Source organism: Poeciliopsis prolifica, unplaced genomic scaffold, assembly GCF_027474105.1.
Source record: "Poeciliopsis prolifica strain line A6 unplaced genomic scaffold, Auburn_PproV2 SCAFFOLD001, whole genome shotgun sequence".
Lineage (NCBI taxonomy): Eukaryota > Metazoa > Chordata > Actinopteri > Cyprinodontiformes > Poeciliidae > Poeciliopsis > Poeciliopsis prolifica.
Window position 1 is genome coordinate 9060902 of NW_026562376.1, and position 22266 is coordinate 9083167.

At 37.6% G+C, this 22266-nt stretch overlaps 2 protein-coding genes across 4 annotated transcripts in view; one reads left to right on the top strand and one right to left on the bottom strand.

Moving 5' to 3' along the window:
- fkbp16 (FKBP prolyl isomerase 16) overlaps positions 1–9174 on the bottom strand; it is a 33174-nt gene extending 24000 nt beyond the window's left edge. For 2 of the 3 annotated variants that reach the window (XM_055024214.1, XM_055024069.1), the window contains exons 1-4: positions 6321–6470; positions 5638–6183; positions 5306–5475; positions 3632–3720 (exon numbers count right to left, since the gene is read on the bottom strand). In XM_055024214.1, the coding sequence (XP_054880189.1) occupies positions 3632–3720; positions 5306–5475; positions 5638–6079 (701 nt within the window). In that variant the 5' untranslated portion in view covers positions 6080–6183; positions 6321–6470. Of the gene's footprint in view, positions 1–3631; positions 3721–5305; positions 5476–5637; positions 6184–6320; positions 6471–9055 lie in introns of those variants that run through there. The other variant, XM_055024152.1, reaches the window with a different exon arrangement.
- A 187-nt stretch (positions 9175–9361) lies between these two features.
- Positions 9362–22266, top strand: part of LOC129354776 (RNA polymerase II elongation factor ELL) — a 28569-nt gene continuing 15664 nt past the window's right edge. Inside the window, exons 1-2 of the mRNA XM_055024322.1 lie at positions 9362–9499; positions 13243–13290. Of these exons, the coding sequence (XP_054880297.1) occupies positions 9362–9499; positions 13243–13290 (186 nt within the window). The remainder of the gene's footprint in view (positions 9500–13242; positions 13291–22266) is intronic.

A 22266-nucleotide genomic window follows, 5' to 3' on the forward strand; every position in this document is an offset into this window, starting at 1 on the left:
AGCAGCAAATTGCGGTGCTGTAAAGAACAGCAGAAAATAGACACACGAACCCAAAATGTCATGCGTCATTGACATCTTCCATGTCAACAAAAGTTGCTTAACTCTTCCTTGATTTCAATATGCCTCTTGAAGTCAAGAGGCATATCAGAATCCTGCATCTGATACAACCTCTTAAACCTGAACACTTATCTGTATGTGAAAATAACTTCCTGTTACTCCTGAACATTGATATAGACTAAGAAGCTCTGAAACATTTACTTGTTTTCACAATACCTGTAAAATAAAATTTGCGATCAAGCCCTTCTTTTGTGTGGAAGTGTGCTTCCCTTGTGTTGCAAGGAACTTGTGGATTTTTCTGTCATACAAATGTCATTCTGGTTAACTGACCTCACACCTATAAACCACTTCAAGAGAGTCAACACAGGCCACCTCCCCACAAAGGTGTCTTGCAATAATCAGTTAGTTCAAGGTAACTCTATAGCCATGTTTTCACTGCAAAAAGCAAGACTGAGTAAAGTTTCCTGTGGCCATTGTTTCTCCAGTCCATATCTATTGCAGAAACTATACAGGGTAAAGACAGATTAAAAGGAAATATAAACTTGAAAATTGTTGTCGGAAATTTGAACTTTTGAGATTACCCTAAATCTTTGTGAAATAAGAGTTTTAAAGTGGCGGTGTTATATTTTCCAGGCACACAGTGCCATTTTATAGCACAAGCTAGTAACAGTTACCTTCTGTTGTTATGCAAATGGGGTATGTATCAAACGTGGCTTTACAATTTGACAACTGACCTCAAATTTGAAATTGCCTCTGTGTCTTTAAGAAGTTCTTTCTCTTCTTAAAGACACAACACTCTACCTTTGGTAAATATCATTGCAATTCTCCTTTATTATACCGTTTCCAGTTGTCCTTAGGAGCCATGGACTGAAAGGTAGTTTGAATTACAGGTTTAGGAAATGAACAACAGTCAGTATTTGAATGCAGAACATGCAAGGTTTTGAGAAATTGTGCTCTTGGGAGGTGGGCATTTTGTGTTTCAAAATGTACGTCATGAGGTAGTCAAATGTAGACTACCTCATTGGGCATATGCCCAATCTCATTGGGCATATGCCCAATCTCATTGGGCATATGCCCAATATTATTGGGCATATGCCATTGAGAACTTTATTTAACAATTAATTTAGGGTGAAAAGATTGAGCCTATGGCAATGCTTTTCACATTGCGAGAAGCAAACATGTAGAAAATGTTTTATTCTGATATCACCAAAATGTAATCTTAAAGCCAAATGCAAGAGAATCTGTGAAGAAAAACCGTTAGAGGCTTCAAAAGACTTAAGTGGTAATAAGAGAGTTATTGTTGAACAAAAGGGGTAAAAGTTTACCACATGCCATGTGTGACAAAACCAAACTGTGGAACAAGAGGCTTTGGTCTGAGGAGGCATTCATATACGCCCTCAATAGAGTCTTATTGAGCTGTTTTACAGCGCAGAAGCAGCAACAGAGCAGAGATATTCTTTCTAGGTCTCCAAAGCTATTTGAGACATACTTCCAAAAGATTAATGAGAGGACCAGAATCTACAAAGACACAACTGAGGGTTCAATACAACTGTATGTCACACTGATAAGATTTCTGTTCCGTGCAAACAAACGTGCTTCATAAATTTATACTAAGTTGCCTCACTCTGTTGAATAAAATATTGGTAAAATACATGGATTATTGTGATTGTAAATGTAAAAATTTTCAAGTGATATAAATATGTTTGGAGATTCTCCTGAGCTTCTTAAATGGGGGCAACATGGTAAACTCACTGAGTGTTCAACTATCTATCAAGATAAACATAAGTGCCTCTAAGTTCATTCTTTGTTGTAACAATCAAGTTAATGCTCCCACCATCTTTAGGGGTGTGTGTATTCTCGACAGTGCTGCGAACAAAACACAGACTGTGTGAATCATACTGGCTGACCAGCTTTGCGCTCCCTGATGTTCTCTCAACAGCTCTGTTTGCAGCAGAGGATTGACAGAGTTCAATCAGTGCATATGCCAGAGAACAGAAAGAGGCTAATGAGATTCCCCCCATTGTCTCCCTGTCTGTCACATTATTGTACAGGCATGCTGAGGTCACTCAATCAGCATTCAAACATGACATATGTTGCCGCTTGTATTTTATTTTATTTTATTTTTTGCATCTCTTATTATCAAATACTTAATGAACTGTTCAGTTTCTCTACAAGAACTAAGAGCAACAAAGACTAAAAGAGATCTGAATAAAAGATGTGGCTCAACTCACATCAGAGAAACTGACAATATTTTTAACTAAAACACTTCATATTCATTGACCCGAGAAAAAACAGTTTAAGGTAACGCACATCAGTTAAATGAATCATATTGGAAAAGCAGACACGAAGCTCTGATTTTCTACCTTGTGGTTCAAATAAGGTTTGACTGCACAGCACACAACCCTAATCAGTGGCATCAAAACAATCATTAACCAGCCTCCTGCTGCCTCCTGCTCCACACACGACATGGAAAGAGATTCTCGACTTCTCACAGGTTGTGTTCTTTGCAGAGTGCTCGCTATGCAAACACTGGCTAATGTGCAGCACTTAAAACAGATAAAAAATTTAAAAAAATAAAAATAAATGTTTTATAAAAGAGAGAAAAAAAAACAAGCAAAATGTTTGAATGTTAGATTTATTTATTTATTTATTGATGATAATGGTCTATATTTTCTCCTTAGCTGTAAAGGTAGGTGTGGGTCATAAATCTAGCAATGAATTCTGCCCCTTTTCTCGCTTTTATTGCCACATGACAGTATTCAGCAAATAAATGGGAGATAATGCAGATTTTCTCCTGATGAGTGTTCTGTCTGTAGAAAAATGCTGGAAAATATTTTATTTTATGGGTTTCTCAAACTATAATGATCACAGTTTACTTCCCTGAAAAGCATATTTGGATCAACATTGTGTGCTCTAATCTATTAATTCATAATTGGCTCTAATGACAGTTGATGATATTGCCTTTTTAATAAAATTGCATCACAGCCTGACTACATATTACTGTCAATTATCTCTGTATAAGCACCGTCTACTAAATAAATCATCAGATTTGATCGTTAGGTGGTTTTATGAAGTGTTTATGCAATGTGACAAAATATGATATATTTACTGATTTGCCTTTTGTTAGATATGAACAGCATTACTCACTTTTGCCTGTTCACTTTATCTTGAGCAAACAGCTGAACTGTAAAGAACAGGTTTTAGGCAGCAGTTACTAAGTAGTTTCTCTGTTTATACTGGCTCTTCACTGGTGGAAAGGTTATAAACCCAAGCTATTGGCTGTAATATGAGCAGGGTTACCCAATAGGTTAGGAGGTTATAGACAAACCACGGATAGGTTGTTCCTGAATGGTGTTCAGACAAAGCCATCTGCTCCTCTTTATGGTCCATTAACCCCGCTAACCCACGATGCACAGACTGCCCCCACAGCAACAGGTTCAAGAGGCTAAAAAAGGCATTTTGATGTCATTGTTGTCAAAGTAAAGATAAGAGAATAAGTCCTGTTGAACCTGTTCTGAGTATATTTTCTAATTTCCAAGATTACAATAAACAGCAGCAATTGGAAAATCCTTACCTTCCCAGAAGTCCATAGGCATACTGGGAATCTGCCAGCAGTAATGTGATCTCCCCCTTCTGCATGGACATGATACACTCCTCTAGAGCCTACAGGTGTCAAGAAACACATTACTTAGAACACTTCTGTGGCTTGTTTCACATCCAGCTAATTGCATAGTTAAACAAAAACACATGCATCGTTAAACAAAAATATGCGACAAATACGTTGATTTTATCGCATATTTCATTTAACTGACAAATTTTAATATATTATCTTTTCCTTTTCAGATTTCAAAGCTAAATGAGTGAGCTTGTAGAAGTGTAACTCCTCAACTGTCACCTGGAAAATGCCTACAAATAGTCCAATGGAACCATGGAGGGACCAGTGTCCTCAAGACAGTTAAAAGGTTTTAACCCAGACTTTTTGTGATCCAGACAATTAGAGCTGCTGTCACAGATGAACAAGTGGGAGGTCATGAGTTGCTATAAATTGAAAACAGTCGGTTCATCTAAAGAGAAGTAATGCAGTAGGTGTGGAAACTGTTTATGGCGTCATTGTCCCTCTTTCTCATTGACTTGGTAGAAAAGTTTGCATTCAGCCGATTGTCTGTGTCGTCAGAGTCTTCCATTGTTATTCTATGGGTCAGAATCTGCAAAGTTTGTGAAGCCCTGGTCCAGACTACCTTTTATTTGGCAAGAAGACAATGTACAATTATGAGCAATTAATTACCCTAAAACCTGGGTGAGAAAATAACTTCTACCTCTGAATATTTTGTGAAAGCTTTAGTGGGGGTTGTACACCATCTCAAAAAGTCACAAAGTGTTCTGTTTCCCTATTTTCAAGGTTGACATGAGTACATAACAATATTTATATTTCTTTTCCCTTCTAAAATGTTTGAAAATCTCAAAAGGAGTTAGTCCAAACAGAGTCCATTTCTGCCTTGAAAATTGTTGTATGGTGTTTCTTCATCTTCTTTTAACATCTTAATCCATTCATGAACCTGTAGATATTTACACAAGTAAGGGAACAGATGAAGACATGGTTATATGATTTTAGGCTTATAAACATGCCAAAGAAGTGCCTTTGGTTTTTTAAATTAATTTTGCATTTTATATTACAAGTCAGAATATTGTCAAAATATTTGGTGTAGATTTGATTTGAACCTTTAAAATGAATTTATTGAAAAGCGGACACTATATCAGAAATTTTGACATCTTCATATTGTTGAATTTTGAAATCCTCAACATCTGACCCAAACGTTTGAGGAGATGAATAAAAAGCCCCCATCTTTCTAAAGTTGAAGAATCTAGCTATAGTCGCACCACCCTTTTGATTCTTTTCACTGTTTAACTGAAACATAAAAAGATGCTAAGTTTGACTAATAGATTTAATTTTGACAAAATAAAAAATCCAAGTGAACAAAATTTGAGTAATGAGGATTCATGCCCAACAGCAACTTATTGGAAAATGTATTGCATCAGTGTTTAGAAAGCAGCTCACACTTTGATTACCTGTCAGTCTGAATAACCCTTTTGTTATTTCTAGATTTAATAAAGAATTACAATCATTCCTCATCCTATATAATTAAGCCTGTGCTGTGAGACCATGACTATACAGCTCTGTTGACTTTTTCGAGACGATACAAACACACACACAGAATAGGGTCTTTCAAGAAAACCACTGGAGTATCACCTGTATTACATCTCCCTCTCCGATAACAAAGACAAGTTTGCAGTCCTTCTCCACCACAGTCCGGTCCTCAAGAACACCCTGCATCTTCACAGTGACCTCTTGACCCCAGGTGGCGCGCGGGACCTGTTCGTCTCCTGATTCCAGAATTTTTTTCCTCAACAGCCGGTCCTCTGCATAAAAGCAGAGTAAAGTACAAATCTAAGACTCTGTATTTATAGGAAACTATCCACAAGGACTTCCAGTTATTGCAGTTGGTTTAACAGTTTGATGTTTAAAACTTACTCTACTTTCCTATATTAGGAGTTTAGATGATTGATTTCATGTGTTCTTACCTGTGATGTTCTCCCAGTCCTCTGCTGCGAAGAGCTCCTCAAACTGAGCACATGTCCATTCTTCCACAGCATATTCTGGAAAGAGAATCTCGGCTGAGCTGTCCCTCTCCACAACATCCTCTTCTGTCGAGGGGTCTTGAAACCGGACCATCTTCCAGCTGTTTGTTTTCTTCAGCTTTTTCTCTACCTTGCATTCTGCTTGTTCTCTCTCTTGCTCACAGTTGGATAAGCGTTTTATCTCTGTGTCTTTACTCTCTACTGCATGGTTCTCGATTTCAGATGTGTCTTTCCGAGATAGTTCTTCACCTTGTTCTGGAGGCCCACAAGGCAGTTTGTTCAGAAGATCGCACTCCGCAGGTTCAGAAATGTGTTCCGCGATCTCAGGCTCTGTGGGATCCAACACACCATCCCTCTGCTCTTCACAACATGACTCTGTCTCCATTTCAGTGAGCAATGGAGACCATCTGCATTAGTCCCAAGAAGAGATGATCCTATTTGCTCAGTCGATGACCCACTGAGGTGTAGATTGGTTTCTCCCACCAGCACCTATTGTTTGTTTAGACAAAAAAATATATATCTCCATAAAAACATTTAGGAATCCATGTTGTGTTTTGGATAATCCACCTCAGAATGCATTCCTGCTTTACCCAGTAAAACATTATGTTTATAAAGCTTTGTCCCACCTTCAAAATCTGCAATTCCGCCTCCCTTTGACCTCTCTTCAACAGCTTGCATCCATCTTGGTCAACTTAATTCAGCGATATGGTGGCTACAAAAAAATAAATATATATTACTGTAAAGAATCTGCACAACGCAACGAAGGACTCACAGCCAGCAGGCTGTGCAGTGGTAATCTACAGGATTAGAAGGAGAAAAAACCTAATCTGACAGAACGCCTCTAAGCTTCTTAATGACTTCACTGTCGTTCTGCCCAACACATGTGTAATATTGTGGCAATTTAGTGATGTTATGTTTAATTTTCAAAGAAAGAAGCACCCAATTTGGTTACATTGAGTTAAATTAGAAAGTATTTATTCTCAAAATCCAAATTAAGGCAACCAACAGCCAGCAGAAAGTAAGGGGTACATCATAGATTATTGATTATGTAAAAAGTGCCATGTTCAAACTTTTCAGAATCAATGCATTTTTTTTTTTTTTGCCTAACATATAAACATGGTCTCACAGAGAGAAAAGTTCTTTTTTTCTTAGGAATACAATGCTTATCAAAGCTGTGTGCAAATATTTAACAAAGCTGAACCTTTTAAGATGTTTTGGGGTTTAGCTTTTTAAACAGTGGCATCATTCAAAACCCACTGGAGCTGAAAACTCAAGTTTACATACAGTGAAAATTATATTTTATTTTTCATGGCAGCATAGTGCAGTTATAAATAGAAGTCTATCACAAATAGTATTAAAGTATTTATTTTTGTGCAGTTTGTAAACTGCACAATGGGTAAAAAAAATGGTCATGTCCCTATATCAAAGTGAAATCATCAGCACACTGTCAGTATGGAATATTACGATCTTAAAGCACAATTTGGGTGTAATACTTGGCAGACTAGAGCATTTCAGGAGCAGAGCATTGAAATTCTACCTGTCAATAAATATTTCAGCCACTTGGACATCTATGATGACATCAAGTGATCCAGATATTAGTACCTAAAATTAGAACCCTAAAAGGGTTATTATTTTGCACCATAATAATAATGGTGCAAAAGGACAAGTAATAAGAAAAACAGTTGCTAATTATTATTAACGCATTACTGTATTAGAACTTTCACATTTTGAGACATCAAATGAATTTCTATTTCTATTTGACAAACACTATGATGCTTGATAAATCGAATGTGGCAACAATGGTGAATGAAATGTTTTTGACATTGCTTTCAAACACAGGTTTGTTGATCACTGTGACTTCAATATCACTTTATATTTCTACATTTCATAAATAAACACTGCCTCTCTGACTCATTCTTTAATCCACATCAAAGGATGTTATCCATCGGGATTAAATTAATCCAAAATCCATTTCTGGCATTTAATTTCTCTGACAGGCAGATGTTTTGCATGTGTCAATATTGGGTTTTTTCATTTTGTTTTGAAGGTTTTGTATTCAAAACCTTTAAGGATTATTTTTCAAAAAATAAATAAATAAATAAATAAATGCTTTTATTCCTACACTTTTGTTGTTTCTTCTTGTTTTTATGTGTCCACACAGAAGTATTGAATTAATCTGTTCAGTATTTGCATTTTTCAGCATCCTCTTTTAATATCCATGGTTGCTATAGCTATCTCAACTTATATAAAATTATTTTATAAAGATTACTTCACACTACTATGAAAAATAAAATGGGCTCATTTTAATGTGATTTCTGGGCATGTATTGTCTTTATCTAGTTATTGTCGATATGAGATTGTCTGGTAAAATAACATTCAGATATTACTTCGAAAGCCCTGAGGTAAGATTAGAGTTTTAAGCTTAACTCTGCATTTGAGGCTCTTATGTTGAACTATAAAAGGGAGTAGTTGTTGAGTAAAAATAAGCTTACATAGAATTGAAGAAACCTTTATCACTTTAACCATATGTCTAGTAACATTTTAGCCTCTTAGCAACTAACAGTGGAAGTAAGATTTAGCTTTGTAGCTTTCCATTGACACAAATTTATATTTTAGTTTTTAATGTGTCTGAATTGAAAATTATGGTCTCCAGTTCAAATATAAAGTACTTAAAGTGAACAGAAGAAGAACAACAGCAATAATAATAATAATAATAATAATAATAATAATAATAATAATAATAATAATAAAAACTAAAAACAGTTTCTTTAAAAAACACTAGGAGATAGATTAACCCTTTGCTCTAGTGGTAAAAAACAAAACAGAAGACTTTTGAATTAGGACCACAAAGGTTTCCCAGGCCCATGAAGAAGACAAATGGAGGTTGAATATTTTTCACTGATTAGATCCTTTAAATTTTTTTTTTAAAGTTTGTGATCTTTTTCAGTTTGTTAAAAAACACTTTTAGTTTTTCAAAGAAAATTGTACCAAAATTATTTTCTCTCTTTCACTTGATCCCAACATGTATTGTTCTGTCGGTTGAGTTAGGTGGACCTTTACAGCCTTTCTTAAATGTTTTATGGGAGCCTGCATGTGGTATTTGCAACATACCAAGCAGCATTGTTGGTAGTTACAGTAAGACAATATGTTACATATCTAGAACTAATGGTATGATGTTGATATAATAAACCTTTTACAATAATAGAAAAGTTATAAATAAAAATGATTGAACAGCATAAACGTCCTGAGTGAAATGACATTTGTTTTTTGAGTCGTGTTTACGAATGCATTTACTTCCTTGTATGAATGTATTGTACGCGTGTCTCTGTGTCTGTAGGGAGAAAATTCAAAGTGTATTTACCTAAATCCAAAGGAGCAAGGCTTGGATCTGACCCATGGGCCAAAATACATCAAAGAAAAAAACTTCAATCAACCGGAGTGGCAATGATGGCCAAAGATACTGACCAGAGAAACGAAAGTAAAAACAAACAAAAAAAAAAGCAACAAAAAGAAAGAAAAGCTTTGCACACATATTGACTTGAATATTTCAAGAATGCGTGTGCGCTGGTGCTTGGGGGTGTGAGTGTACGTGTGTTAGCTCCGCCCCCACGCCTTCTTCTCCGTGACGTTCCGGGCAGAATGTCACCAATCGGCTTCAGTTGTAGAAATGGCAGCGCTGAGACAGGAGCATCGGTATGGGCTCTCCTGTGGAAAAATTAACAAAAACAACCCGAGTCAAAGTCTTTACCACGTCAAACTCACTGACACGGCCATCCGGACCCTGGAAGCCTTCCAGAACCTGAAGGTAAGCAAGATCACCGGATTTAACTTTAAAGCTGCTGTGGCTTTTATTATTCATGTTGGAACATTTTCTGTTTTCTTTATCGTCTCTCTCCCAACTCCGGGAACCGCTTTGGAAAACATCGCTTGGTTTATTTTTTCGCACTGAGCCCAAATAATATGTTTTTCTAAAAAACCCATAAAAGTTCAAATAGCTCTTTGTTTTGAACATGGCTTCTCTGAAATTCAGTCCAAAATTGGATGGTGGATGATAAATAAGGCTGATTTAAACGTCTTCTCACCCACTCAGAGAAAAGGCAGAGCTGAATTTATTAGGATCTAAACATGCAATTTTGAATATTTTTAATTTACTCTCCCATATTCCATAATTCGAACTGACTTAAGCAAAAATAATATAAACTGCAGTGTTCTCTCTCTTTCTTTTCTTTTTTTTTTACAGTCTTCCTAAAAACAAACTTTTCTTTTTTCATCTGCCTATAAAAAGCAGATATAGGCCTATATATTTTTCTCGGGTTTATGTAGGCCACCTCGCAGCGAGCGTTGAACGTTCTGACAACGTCTGCTGAACGTCGTCGTGAACGTTCGCTGAACGTTTTCCGGACGACCAAATGAAACACCGTCAAACCATTCAACTTTCGGGCGAATGTTCGCCGGAAGTTCGCTGACAACTTTCAGCGGACATTCGCAGTAGGTGAAAATAAAAAGGCTACATATGGTAATTGTTGGGTCTGTGGAAATGCGAACATAGCAGCTATTTCATCGGAATGTAAGGTTTTCATGTGGACAAGTTGTCCTCCATATCCCAGGGAAATGAATCCAATCTTGTGACAAATTGGAAAATGTATGACAATCACGTAAAACACTTGGCAAAGAATTGATTCATTTTATAGAATCTTAAAATGCATTTACGTAGAAGGATGAACGCATATGTTTTCATTTGTTTATTTTATTTTTATTTTTTTAAGGCAAACTGCTTGGCTTCGCTCATTGCAATACATTGAATATTCGATCGAGAAAATGACTTGCCTTTTCAGATTCGGAACGCTGTTTTATTGCCTTTATGCACCATTAGATTAGTCAGAGATCATTTAGTCTATCCTAAATGCTCTCTCCCCACAGCAGTGTTTCATAAGACAGAGCTACAGTTGTGACTGCAGGAGGAGGCTCATTTAGTTTAGGTTTTTTTTTTTCCGCTGTCAAAACAAATGAGTCTGTTTTTGTGTGTGCCACATTCCCGAGTCGCATAAAGCTTCTAAAGCTGGACCCCGACCTTGGTGGTTGAGCTGGATAGTAAACAGCTGGGTTCAGTGGCACTGGCTCGGAAAGTTGTTGTGTATTGTTGATGCCCGCCCATCTCCGGAGCTCATTGGTCCGTGAAGCGGAGGAAACTCCGGAGCTCTCCCACAGCCTGACAGCTTCCTCCAAGCCACAGCAGGCAAACAGAGAGGGGAGGGGACAGCAAGTTTTCCAAGCCATAGACCACCCCAGAAAATACCGGTTGAGGACAACCCCTGTGAGGGTGGAAGGTTTCTGTCCTGCAGAAACCCGAACCTGACAGCTGCTGCTGCTTCACTGGTGCTTACAATCAAGGGTGAAAAGAAACAGGCGAATGAAACCTCAAAGAAATGGATGTTTTGTTTTTTTTGTATGGAACGTCACGGAAAACCAGTCTGATAAAATAAATATAAATAAAACACTAAAATGCAGCATTTGAGAGTAACAAAGTTAAACGGAGATAGCCTATAAGGAAAAAAAAAACAACAACAACAACAACATTGCAATGAAAAAATAAAATTATTTATCAGCATAGTTGATTCGAATGTTGATCAATCTATCAGGTCATAAGGAAATAGTTTGATTATTCCTACCGTGCCTTTGGGCCAGTTTGCATCTTTACATTTGTACTCATGTATCAAATAATGCATTATAAATGTAATTACATTATTTTCTGAAGACTTTACACCACTTTTAATTCCTGTGTAGATGGCTCTTATGAGAAATGACACAAAGACCCAATAACATCAAAATAATTGAGCAACCTCCGATTTTATTTACTTGATTCACGTACCAGTGACTCCAGTTAATATTCAAAGAATATTATAAATAGATTGTTAAAAATGACTTTAAATCCTCATTTGTGTAAGCTGCTGTAAACTCTCCCTGGTAAGTTCAATTTGGCACAGGATCAGTATAATCAGTCCTGTAAAGGATGACTCCCTTCTGATACTCAAGTTGAGAATAGCCACAGGAAAAAAATGATAAAGAGGTGAAACGACCAGCACCTTTTCAAACCCAAAGCTGCCATCTTCATATATTTTTATACAAATGAAACCACTTGTTTTATTTTTGTTTGTTTTTTTCTATTGTGATTGAACTTTTTATTATCGCCTGCATGTTTCCTGCTATACTTAGTCACATAAAATTGTTTCACATTAGTTTTGTGTTTGTAAATTATTTTCTATCAATTTCTCATAAACTTTAAGGCAGCTTGTAATAAGTGCTAAATTTACATTGCAGCTTTTTGCTGCCACCAAGGCTTGTTTTATAAAGTAAATAGAAGCTGAATGTCTATTGGCGTAAGACTACAACAAACTTCACAAGTTTTTGCAAAGTTTGACAAACAAGAACTAACACATGAATCACACATTTATAAGAATAATGTAGCTGTTGATACTTTATTAAAGTTATTAATGGTTGATACCTACTACATACAGCCAATACAAGTAAGTTAATATCAAATATTATGGTGCGCTAAAAAGTTTGATTAACATTATACATAATGTAATCTTCACTCTGAAGATTTTTCTTTGTTCAGATTAGGGATGGGCAATATGGACAAAAAGAAAAGAAAAAAAATGACAATTTGGTACAAATTCATCACTGCATACAGTTGGACCCTCACATGAATTCACCGTTTTAAAAACGTGATACTATTTAGACTTTTATTAAACTTGTTTTTATAAAATGTACTTTCATCATAACAGCTACCGTTCAATCGTATTTAATGTTATTTTATCTAAATACAGAGAAGTTTGTAAAAAGCAGGACTCAAATAAAAACAGGATACAAAGAAAAGCAAAACAAAATGTTCAAACAGTGAACATATTTGTCTGCTCCATGTTGTCAGTTTTAGTGGTTTACAGACACTGTTACTTACAACAAATAATATGATCACTGTCCATCTCTAGTTCAGATTCAGTTTTCAAGAATACAGAAGTGCATTCCTTTCACCCTTCTTAATTACAATCTTATTAAAACCATATCATAAAAGAGGAGTTGACCTGGCCCAGACAAGTCATAGTGGAAATTTGTCAGAACAGATTAAACATGAGTTGTTACATTCATCTGGTGGCTGGGATAAAACTGGGAAACTTGCTTTGTCATTTGGTTGTAAAGGTATATTTAACCACATTATTATTTTATACCTAATGACCACTGGAATTGTGTGTTTAAAAACAAAAGAAAAAATATTCAAAAGTACAAAAATCAGAAACAAATGTGACGTGAAGAAAATCTTCTGATGGCAGTAGAATAGTTAATTACACTCACTTCTCCTCAGATTAGAGAACAACTCTTAACCAGAAACTCTTAACCTTTACACTTACTGTGGAACGGTGGTTATAGCAACAAACATTGAGGCATGCAGAATGGCTACATATTTTTACCTATAATATTTGATCAGCTTTGTAGATTTGAGATGAACATGATTTACAATTTAAATTGGATGTTTTCTTCCCTTCTTTACAGGCTTCACTGTCAAACCAGCCAGTAATTTGCTTCAAGGGAAGCCAAGGGGTAAGATGTTTTCCATATTTTCTGCAATGTTTCAGGAACTAAGAATTATATTTTTTTTTCTGTTGAGCACATTTATGAAGGTTTCTTTTTGTCATCTTGTTAAATTATTTCATATCGAATTATCCATAGGTTCATAAGAAAGTCTGTTTTTCGCCAAAGGTTGAGAATGATGGAGGTGCCATTATTGTTGTGCCAGAATGATAATGTGATCGCTGTTAAACCAGCTCACCTCACAGCCTAGGGTAAAGGTGTGATTCATTTCCTCAATGATACTTTGTTGTGTTCAGTATCCTTCATTAGGCAAGTCAAAACAGACACCTGGTGGATAGTCTTTGAGAGAGAAAAAAACCCTTTGGTAAAGAAAGTAGGAGGACCTTTCTTTGAAGCACCTGAAAAGAAAGTTGCCTGCGTCTAGCCAGATTAACAGGGTCAGACTCTCCCTACCTCTGCTCGTTAGGCTAGTACATTTTAATAGCTCAATCCGCTCTGTCTATCCGGGGCCTTTCTGATCACTCCAAGAGCTGATTCCACTGACGAAAGTGACTTTGCTCTGTTCACAAATACTGGCCCTGTGCACTCACACGGGGCCCTAAAAGTCCAAAGACAGGGTATGCTATCACCCCCTGCCTGCCAGGTTACTGGGTCAACTGGGGAGGCTTTGTTTTGGGGAGGAGAAAAGGGTTAGGGGGATTTGGCAAACCTTAGGGAGTCCCCAAGTCTCTATGCTCGTTGTTGGCATGAAGACATGAAAGACCTGAAAAATTCTTATTACCTGTACATGCAAGCAGTGGGATTTTTTTTTTAAATTGGAAAAAAAAAACCACCATGCTTGTTGAACTGCAGTGAGATATCTGTGAAAACACCTGCTGATTAACCTGCTTGTGAGACTGTGAAGCAGTGTCAAGTGACTGCAACTGAAGTTTCCTTTAATCACTGAAAAAGAATTGGTGATTATATCTTGGCTAGCACATTACATATTCAAATTGCTTTGCAGAATTCAAGCATGGGCTCCCTCCCCCTCTGACAATATTCCCAGGGCTGAACGATTGGCCATTAATGAATGAGATGCAGCCATTGCTCGTGTGGGGGGAACCCAGATTAAGCTGTTACTGGGGGGAGGATGCTTGTGAATTTGGCAGGCTAGCATGAAACACACCAAGATAATATCCAGTATGTCTCTCTATATTGGAAGTTTACAGGATTAAAGATGTAATACTTCCAGTGGTGTGTGTTTGTTGGCTGAATCTTTTACAACAGCTCACCCCTTCCCCCAGAACTCGCATAAGGTTCAATAGGTCATTTGTCCACTGACAACTGCCAACTGTTGAGTTTTATCGTAAAAACCACAATTGCTACTTTTTGATCCTTGCCCTCGCTGGCTTATGTCAAATTTCCTGTAAAGGGGGCACTTGTGTGGCCACAGAAACCATAAGAATTCCCCAAATCACAGTCCTGGCGTCACTCCAGGGTTTAGCGGTGCCGGGGGCCGGGGCGCCTATCAAGAAATAGCAAGCTGAGGTTTTCGGCAGCTTTTCTCCATCTCTGCGGCATTTAGCCCTACTACTGGAAATAGTCCTGCCACGCTTGTAATCATGCAACATGAGGCATGGTATATGAGACCTTTGAATTTGACATTCAAGCTGAATATGTAACTTTGAAATAACAGCAGAATACAACTTTTTATACTGACACATATTATTGTACATGATAAAAAGAAAATGACATCACTTCAACAATGATACAAACTGTGAACTCATGCTGATCAATAAACAGCATATGGGCCAGAGATACACAGCAAACTCTGCTCTGAATTCACAGAGGGATTATGAAATGCATTGAGAACTGGTTTGAGTTCTCATGGCCTGGAATTTCACATCTTTGTGCTTATTTTTTTGAGGCCTTTGGGAGAACTGCCTCTGTGGTTATAGATTTCCATTTTGTTGTAAAAATGGAAATTTTTGCAACAAAATGGAAATATAAAACAATACAGTGTAATGCCTGTTAATGGAAAAGTATTTTCCCCCTTAATGTTTTGTAAATCTGGCAAACAAGCAAAAGCAAAAAATATATATATTTAAGAAGCCAAATACTTTTTCACAACCCTGCATGTGAACTTAATTTTCAATCAGTCTTCATTTTTTTGATTGACTCATTCTGTTCTGTTGGACCGAGTTTGCACTGTGCACAATACACTAGACAGCAATTTTAGATTGTATATTGTAGCATCAGAAAAACAGTTTGTGGGTATATTGTGTTGCTAGTAAACATAAACATTAAAGTAGAGATAAATATGTTTTGCTCTGTCAGGTGTTACAGCAGTTTAATTTCACTCTCACCTGACAAATGTTGAATTACAGTAGCCAGGGTAGTTGTTTTGGTTTATAGCCCTGTCTCTTTTTATGTGCACAGCTGTCACATAAAGGCAGCCTGTGTGAGGATGAGGGGAATGTGGAGGTCCTCTATTCTCATGACGACTGTGTGTGAAGGCAGAGCTTCCCCTGGGCTCCTTTCCGCAGGCCCTGTTGATTATTGTGCCGTTTCACCCCGTATCTTGGCTGAATCCTTGGGAGACATCAGGGCTTCTATCTCACACTTGGCTGCTCTGACTCTACCCCCACTTCGCCTCGTGCTCGACCAAAAATAAGCTTTTGCTCTGTGTGAGTGTGTACGTGTGCATGCACACCACCTTTTTTTTTTTTTCTGGACACTAATTAGAATAACAATAACTGGAATGCGGTTTGATGGTCGTTCTCTCCCAGTAGCATAGCAGTGAGAGGGAGAGCTGTCCCACGTGTTTCTGAAAGGGCACACGCCTTTCTATTGAGCCAGATGTGTTAAGCAAGACAAATTGTCCGCATTCTTTTTTTGCCTTAGGGTCTCTGGAGTTTTTATTTATTTATTTTTTTGATCACACAGTATATTTTAGGATCAAGTCTTATGGGAGTCCTGCTGCTAAAGAGGACTTTTCAAGAGAATGGGGTAGTGCTAATGTTTTCTTACACTACATAGATGAGTAAAAAATATATTTTTTAGCAGATCTTAAAACTAGACAACGGCATTGGATGTATTGCGGTATATTACATAGAAGTTGTCCTAACTTTTTTTTTTAACTTGGCCACAGTGCAGGAATAGATTGATAATGATGCTACATCTTTTATTCACCAGTAAATAGAAGAACTTAAAAAATATGTCTAATTTTCTGCTTTGTGACATTATCAGTCACAAAGACATTTTTGCCACTTTTAAGATCTATAAAGCAAACTCAGCAATGGCCACAAAAGCTCCCCCCCCCCTTCCACACACACTGTTGTAGGATTTCCATTGTTCTTCAGGCAAATTTATGTCCAGCTTCAACTGTCTTGACAGGATTGCGGAACAAAATTAATTATCTACAATATTTAAGATTACATCTGGACATGTATAAAATATTCTGAGTTGTATAAGTTGTTTTTCTACTCCTCTCTATTAGCCAGTTGCACCTGGTAACTCATAGTCTCATAAGAACAGTTCTTCTTTGTGTAGGTAAAAGGGAGGACCAAGGCCAGCCGCCTGCAAGGGAAGAGATAACAAATAGTTAGCGCACCCCCACTATGGGAACGGATAGAGATGCTCAACTTATCTGTGTAGCTTTGGAGGAAGTTAGGTAAAGGACACCTCCCCCTCAGGGCTGTCTATTTGGTTCAGAGTACCCCTTTTTGTGTTATGTGTCCTAATTTGGTAATTGGCATTTGAAAAGACTCCCACTTCCTGTGCTCCAAGGAACTGTGTATGATTCTGTGATTGTTTCAGCCTCCCCAGAACACACCTAGAGTTTGCTGTGATTTTATCTGTGTCGTTCTCCACTTGCAAGTGATATTAAAAGTGTTTGTTCTTTGCTCTTTTGCTGTCTCAGTCTCATCTCTGGAAAATCTGTGAATTTCAACAAGATGGCCCCGCATTTAAAGTCAAGGTCCTGTGGCACCATAACAAGGCCTAAATCGTTAACACTCTGTGACCGCACTTGACATTTAGTAAAATGTCCTTGTGTGTTGATATGCTGCATATAGTTTAGCTAAGCATAGGTTTGTGTATGCAGTTAAACAACTTAAGCATCTTGATGTCATTCACGTCTCCAAAACTTTTGTGATTTGTTTGGAGAAAATGCTACTTGTTATCTTCGCCTGACACGTCATGCTTTTAAGTCTCTTTAGCTGGTCTGTCATGAAGGATCTGAACTCACTGTGAACTTGCTTCCTTTGTTTCTTGGAAAGACTGGTAATTAAAAAAAAATAGTCTTTCTTGATTCATCTTTATCGCTTGGGACACTACAGTGCAAAGCAATAACATACAGATCTGACATGAATATTGTGGTCAAATAGATAACTAAATCATGAGAAAAGGAATCATGAGTTAAACAGTGGAACAGGTGGTAACACTCTATAACAGCAAAGCCCCAGCAAGGGAAACTAATGTCTGTGAAATGAGGTCTCATTAATTTCTGAATCAATTCACACATTCATCCATTTACACTAAATAACTCAGAATATTTCTGTTAGTAAAGATACATATTTCAAAACTACTTGCATCTCACAATTTAATTATAACTTATTCAACTGAAGACTAGTCTTGGTTTTATGTTGAGGATAGTTGAATCTGAAAATAAAAACGACAAAAAAACAACTTACCTCTAATTAAACCAAAACAGCTATAAGCTAGTAGGTATTGCATAGAGTTACATAATCATATTTCCATCCAATAGGCTTTGTGTAGTTTTTACACTAACCCAAATCTTTTACACCACCTTTGATGGTCAGTCTTTATTATTCAATGATAATTTTATGAAACTACTAACTAATAATTAAGAACATATTAATTATTATATCAATATACAAAAACACTTATTTCTGATAAAACTTCTGGCACTTTGAGGAGGAATGGCAGTGTCAAGTGCAGGGAGACTGCAAGCATTTGTTGAGGTTGACAGATTAGGCCCAGCTTTGTGGAAAAAGACTGATTCTGCTTGGCACAACATGCAGTACCTTGGGGGTTACTCGACAGTTGCCCATCCCCATATCGCTGCACTAATTCGCATCAGTCCCAGCCACCCCCCTCTGCCTCTTTTTCCTGTATCTACCAACCCCCCTCAGTGAGGAGACCCTCAGACATCACTACAGCATCACTCGATGCTCACTGAAAACAGGCTGCAAGGGGTTTGAAATGTGTTTGTTTTTAGCTGTGTTGCTCGCAAGGTTTAGACCTTAAAACTTACTAATTTATTTTTATCAACATTGATGATAAAAATGACTGAAAGTGTCACTAAAGGTAGCAAAATGTTTTCCTCTGGTGGTAAAAAGCAAACTTCCCCACTGAATGATGGATGGTAGCATCCATCATTTTAGTAATAATAGTAATGCCAAAATCAAGTCCCTCCTCTCTTCACTGAGCTGCACATTCCTGGAAGAGGAACTATTAAGAGCCATCCCTCATGCACTGGCTCCACTTAGTGACTGAGACCACCCCCATCTTTTCCATGCACATGCCCAAGCCCCCAATCCACCCCAATCCCTCCTTTTACCACCAAGCAAGACACAGCCACACGTCCCTGCCGTTCATGAATAATCCAGGCCGCCCGACAGGCCATTGCACTCAGCTTTGTGGGGGAAAAGCTAGAACAAAAGACTGGCAGCTCACAGAGCAGCTTTGGTTGAGTAGGCTCAGATGAAAAGACAATAGTAACTAGTGTCAGTACAGGCAGGGGCAGGAGGAAAAGACTTTAGAGAAAATCACATATTGAGGCTCCAGTTCTCATCTCATCTCAGCTCTGCCAAACACTAGAAGTTTCATTCTTGCATTCGTTTGCAAAGAAAAGAGAGACAGTGATAAACTCTCATTTTTGACCTTTCCCTGCAGATACTTGGCTTTATTTTAACAAAGCAAAGGACAGGCCAAGTCTTACTGTTATGCATGTTATATTTTCCTCAAGACATAACAGTCTGACCTGCTCCTAAAGTCACAGAACTTTTACAACAACAACAAAATACTGGCCCTTGTCCTTGTTCAACTGCTGAGCCCCCCTGCCAGTTTTCTGTTCCAGTCCAGTTCACACCTTATAACAGCTTGAAAGTATTTGACATCTCCAAACACACAAGGCCTGGATTAGCAGATGTGGTTGGACTGGAGCCACAGAAGCAGTTATTGTATTAGGCTGTGCTCTGTTTGGGAGAGCTGGGGGTGCACTGAAAACGGGTCGTCATCTGGTAGCTCTAACTGTAACTGTCTAACAGCTACCAGTAATTCTTCCCCTTATGCTGAGGGGATTTACTGTGCATGAGTCTCACTGTGACTAATAATGACCTGATGAATTTTATTGAACTGACACAAGTTAGCAGAATGCTCTGATTAGAATAAAATGGACTTAAGCTTCCTTCAGAGTAATGATTATCCGACTTAATGTCTCAGGGATCATAATTGGAAACTTGTAATGCATAGGTAAAATAATTAATTTGCTTTTATTCCAAGGCAGTTAGGGATGTAACACAATACACTGGTGACATGTGGTCAGGGGATGCAAGTGAGGCAGAGCCTCACCTGTTATAATGGAAAAATATAATGATAAAATAATTTATATTGCTACGTTCATCCTGTGGTTTATACTGTAAACTATTTATTTTTTTTACTTAGCTTAGCTAATTTTGATTATTTTGCCTTCAAAATCGTTGAAGTTTTGTATTTTCCCATTCAAATACCCGGAAGCGTAGCATTTGAATGAGAAAATACAAAAATGAGGCAGCACCGAGCTGAGCCTCACCTGGGATTGCGCAACCTCTCGCTAACCGCACTGGCTGCCATTCGATGAGAGCATGCTCCTCTTGTCTGTACATCGTCAATACAATGGCTAAAAACATTCAATGTATGGGACAAACATAGAAAATGTACCATGTTTTTTTTGTGTGTGTGTGTGTGTAACATGTTTTGTGTGCTGAGGAGCGACCATAAAGGGCAGAGAACAGATTCGAGGTGAGGCCGGCAGTTCTCTTGCCTCGTGGCAGGGGGCGCTCATGACCCCACACATTGTGACTCCACAACTACAGAGCAAGAGAGCTAGCCAAACAGTAAAGTGCAGCGATATATTTATAGTTTTCTCCTCATACCACAGCAATCACTTATTAATTATCACGAAAATAAACATTAAGCCTAAAACCATTCTAATGCAACAGACTGAATGCTCTGCTCTTTGTGTGGGAAATAACTGAGTGTTTTTTTTAGGGGTGTTGACAGTTGTTATGGCAAAGAGTCTGTAGCCTGGTCTATGCAGAAAGACGTGGTTTTGAGTTGTACTTCAATGGTTTTCCCCTTTGCTGTGGAGCACTGCACGAAGTTAATAATACCTGCATTTCCAAGTTTCATTGAGTTAATGGAATTATTCTACCGCGGCAGCACGGCTATGGATGCCATATAAAATAATTGTCTTTTTGCCCTCCAGTGTTATCCGCATGAGCTAAATTTCCTGATGTACACAATAACATGCAGGTTGTCTACATTTGTATATCTGATTATGATTAAGTCAGTGCCTCACCAGCTTTGCACCTCACCGCACGTCACTGCGATACACAATATTTGCTTTATTAGACAGGAGATTAAAAGTACTTTCTAAAAAAAAATAAGTAATGGAAATGGAAAACAGTTGAACAAAGCTTCAAACTGTTTTGTTAAAAAAAATCTAATTCAAGTTTTAGTTCTCCAAAAACTGCAAGTTTTCAGTGAAACTCATCTAATGTGGCCCTAAGACAAAACTAGCAGGCTTGAAATAACATTTAGTTTCGCTACAAATAGAGTAGAGGTTTCACAGATCACAAACTATATTTAAAAGACTATTTTGTCAGTGTAAAAGTATCCAGTCCAAGTTTTACCAGTCTAAATATTTAGATTTTTGAAGTGATGGTCATTGGACTGAATGTATGTGGCACTTGTCTAGAAGCACTGATGACTCAAAGCATTTTATTCTAAAGCCACATTCCTCCAACCACACTTACAAACACGTGTGAACTCATACACCAATGTGCAGATTGGTGGGCAACTTGGAGTTAAGTGTCTTGCCCATGAGCACGTCAACGTTTGGCAAGAGCAAACTGGAACCCAACCAAAATTTTGGATTGCAAGATCACTACCTCTTACCCACAGCTGCCCCAAAGATAAGAAAATGAAGCAGTTGTGGAGTCAGCATGTCCACTTCAGAGTTCTGACTGAGGGCCAAAAGAAGTTTGAAATATTGTCTTATTGTGCTGTCTCCCAGTCATGTTGACAGCAAATGGAAAAGACTGAGAGACTTCCTCTGGGTGAGAATTTTTGTAAACAGATACAGCTAGAATGTCACTGCAGTGTAGTGACATTTCAAAAAACAGATTTTTAAAAGAGCAAAAAAAAAATCTAAGGGTTTCAAAATCATAACTTTTACAAACATTGTTAACTAAGTCTAACTGAACCAATAAAGGTAATATGTTGCAAGAGCTCTTTCCACTGACAATTTTCAAATGAGGAATTCTGATGTCTTTATCTATAAAATCTAAAGTAAAAGAATATTTTGGTAATCATTGTAGTTTTAGGGTACCAGATTGTCTTGTTTTTAATGTGAATGCAGTACAGCACCTAACAGCTTGAATAAAATGTGTGGACAATGTACTAAAAGAATCACATGCAGTTATGTAGAACTGTGTAACCAGAGCTCTTTGCATGGCATGTCAGCACACGTTTCTCTAGTTCTTGACCTGGGAGTGTTAGAGTTCCATTTCCCTTTCAGCTTTTAGCAGCAACTTCAGCAACTTATTAGCTGCATGTGAAGCTTTGTTAACTTGATAAAAATGTTGTCTGTGCTTTGTTTTTGACCAGTTTTTCATGCGCTTATTTATCCATTGATGACTGGATGTGGCTTTTCCACAGAGTCTGACTGACACCAGCCTCTGTGTTGACATTTAGCCTCAGCCATAAGCTAGATGTTTG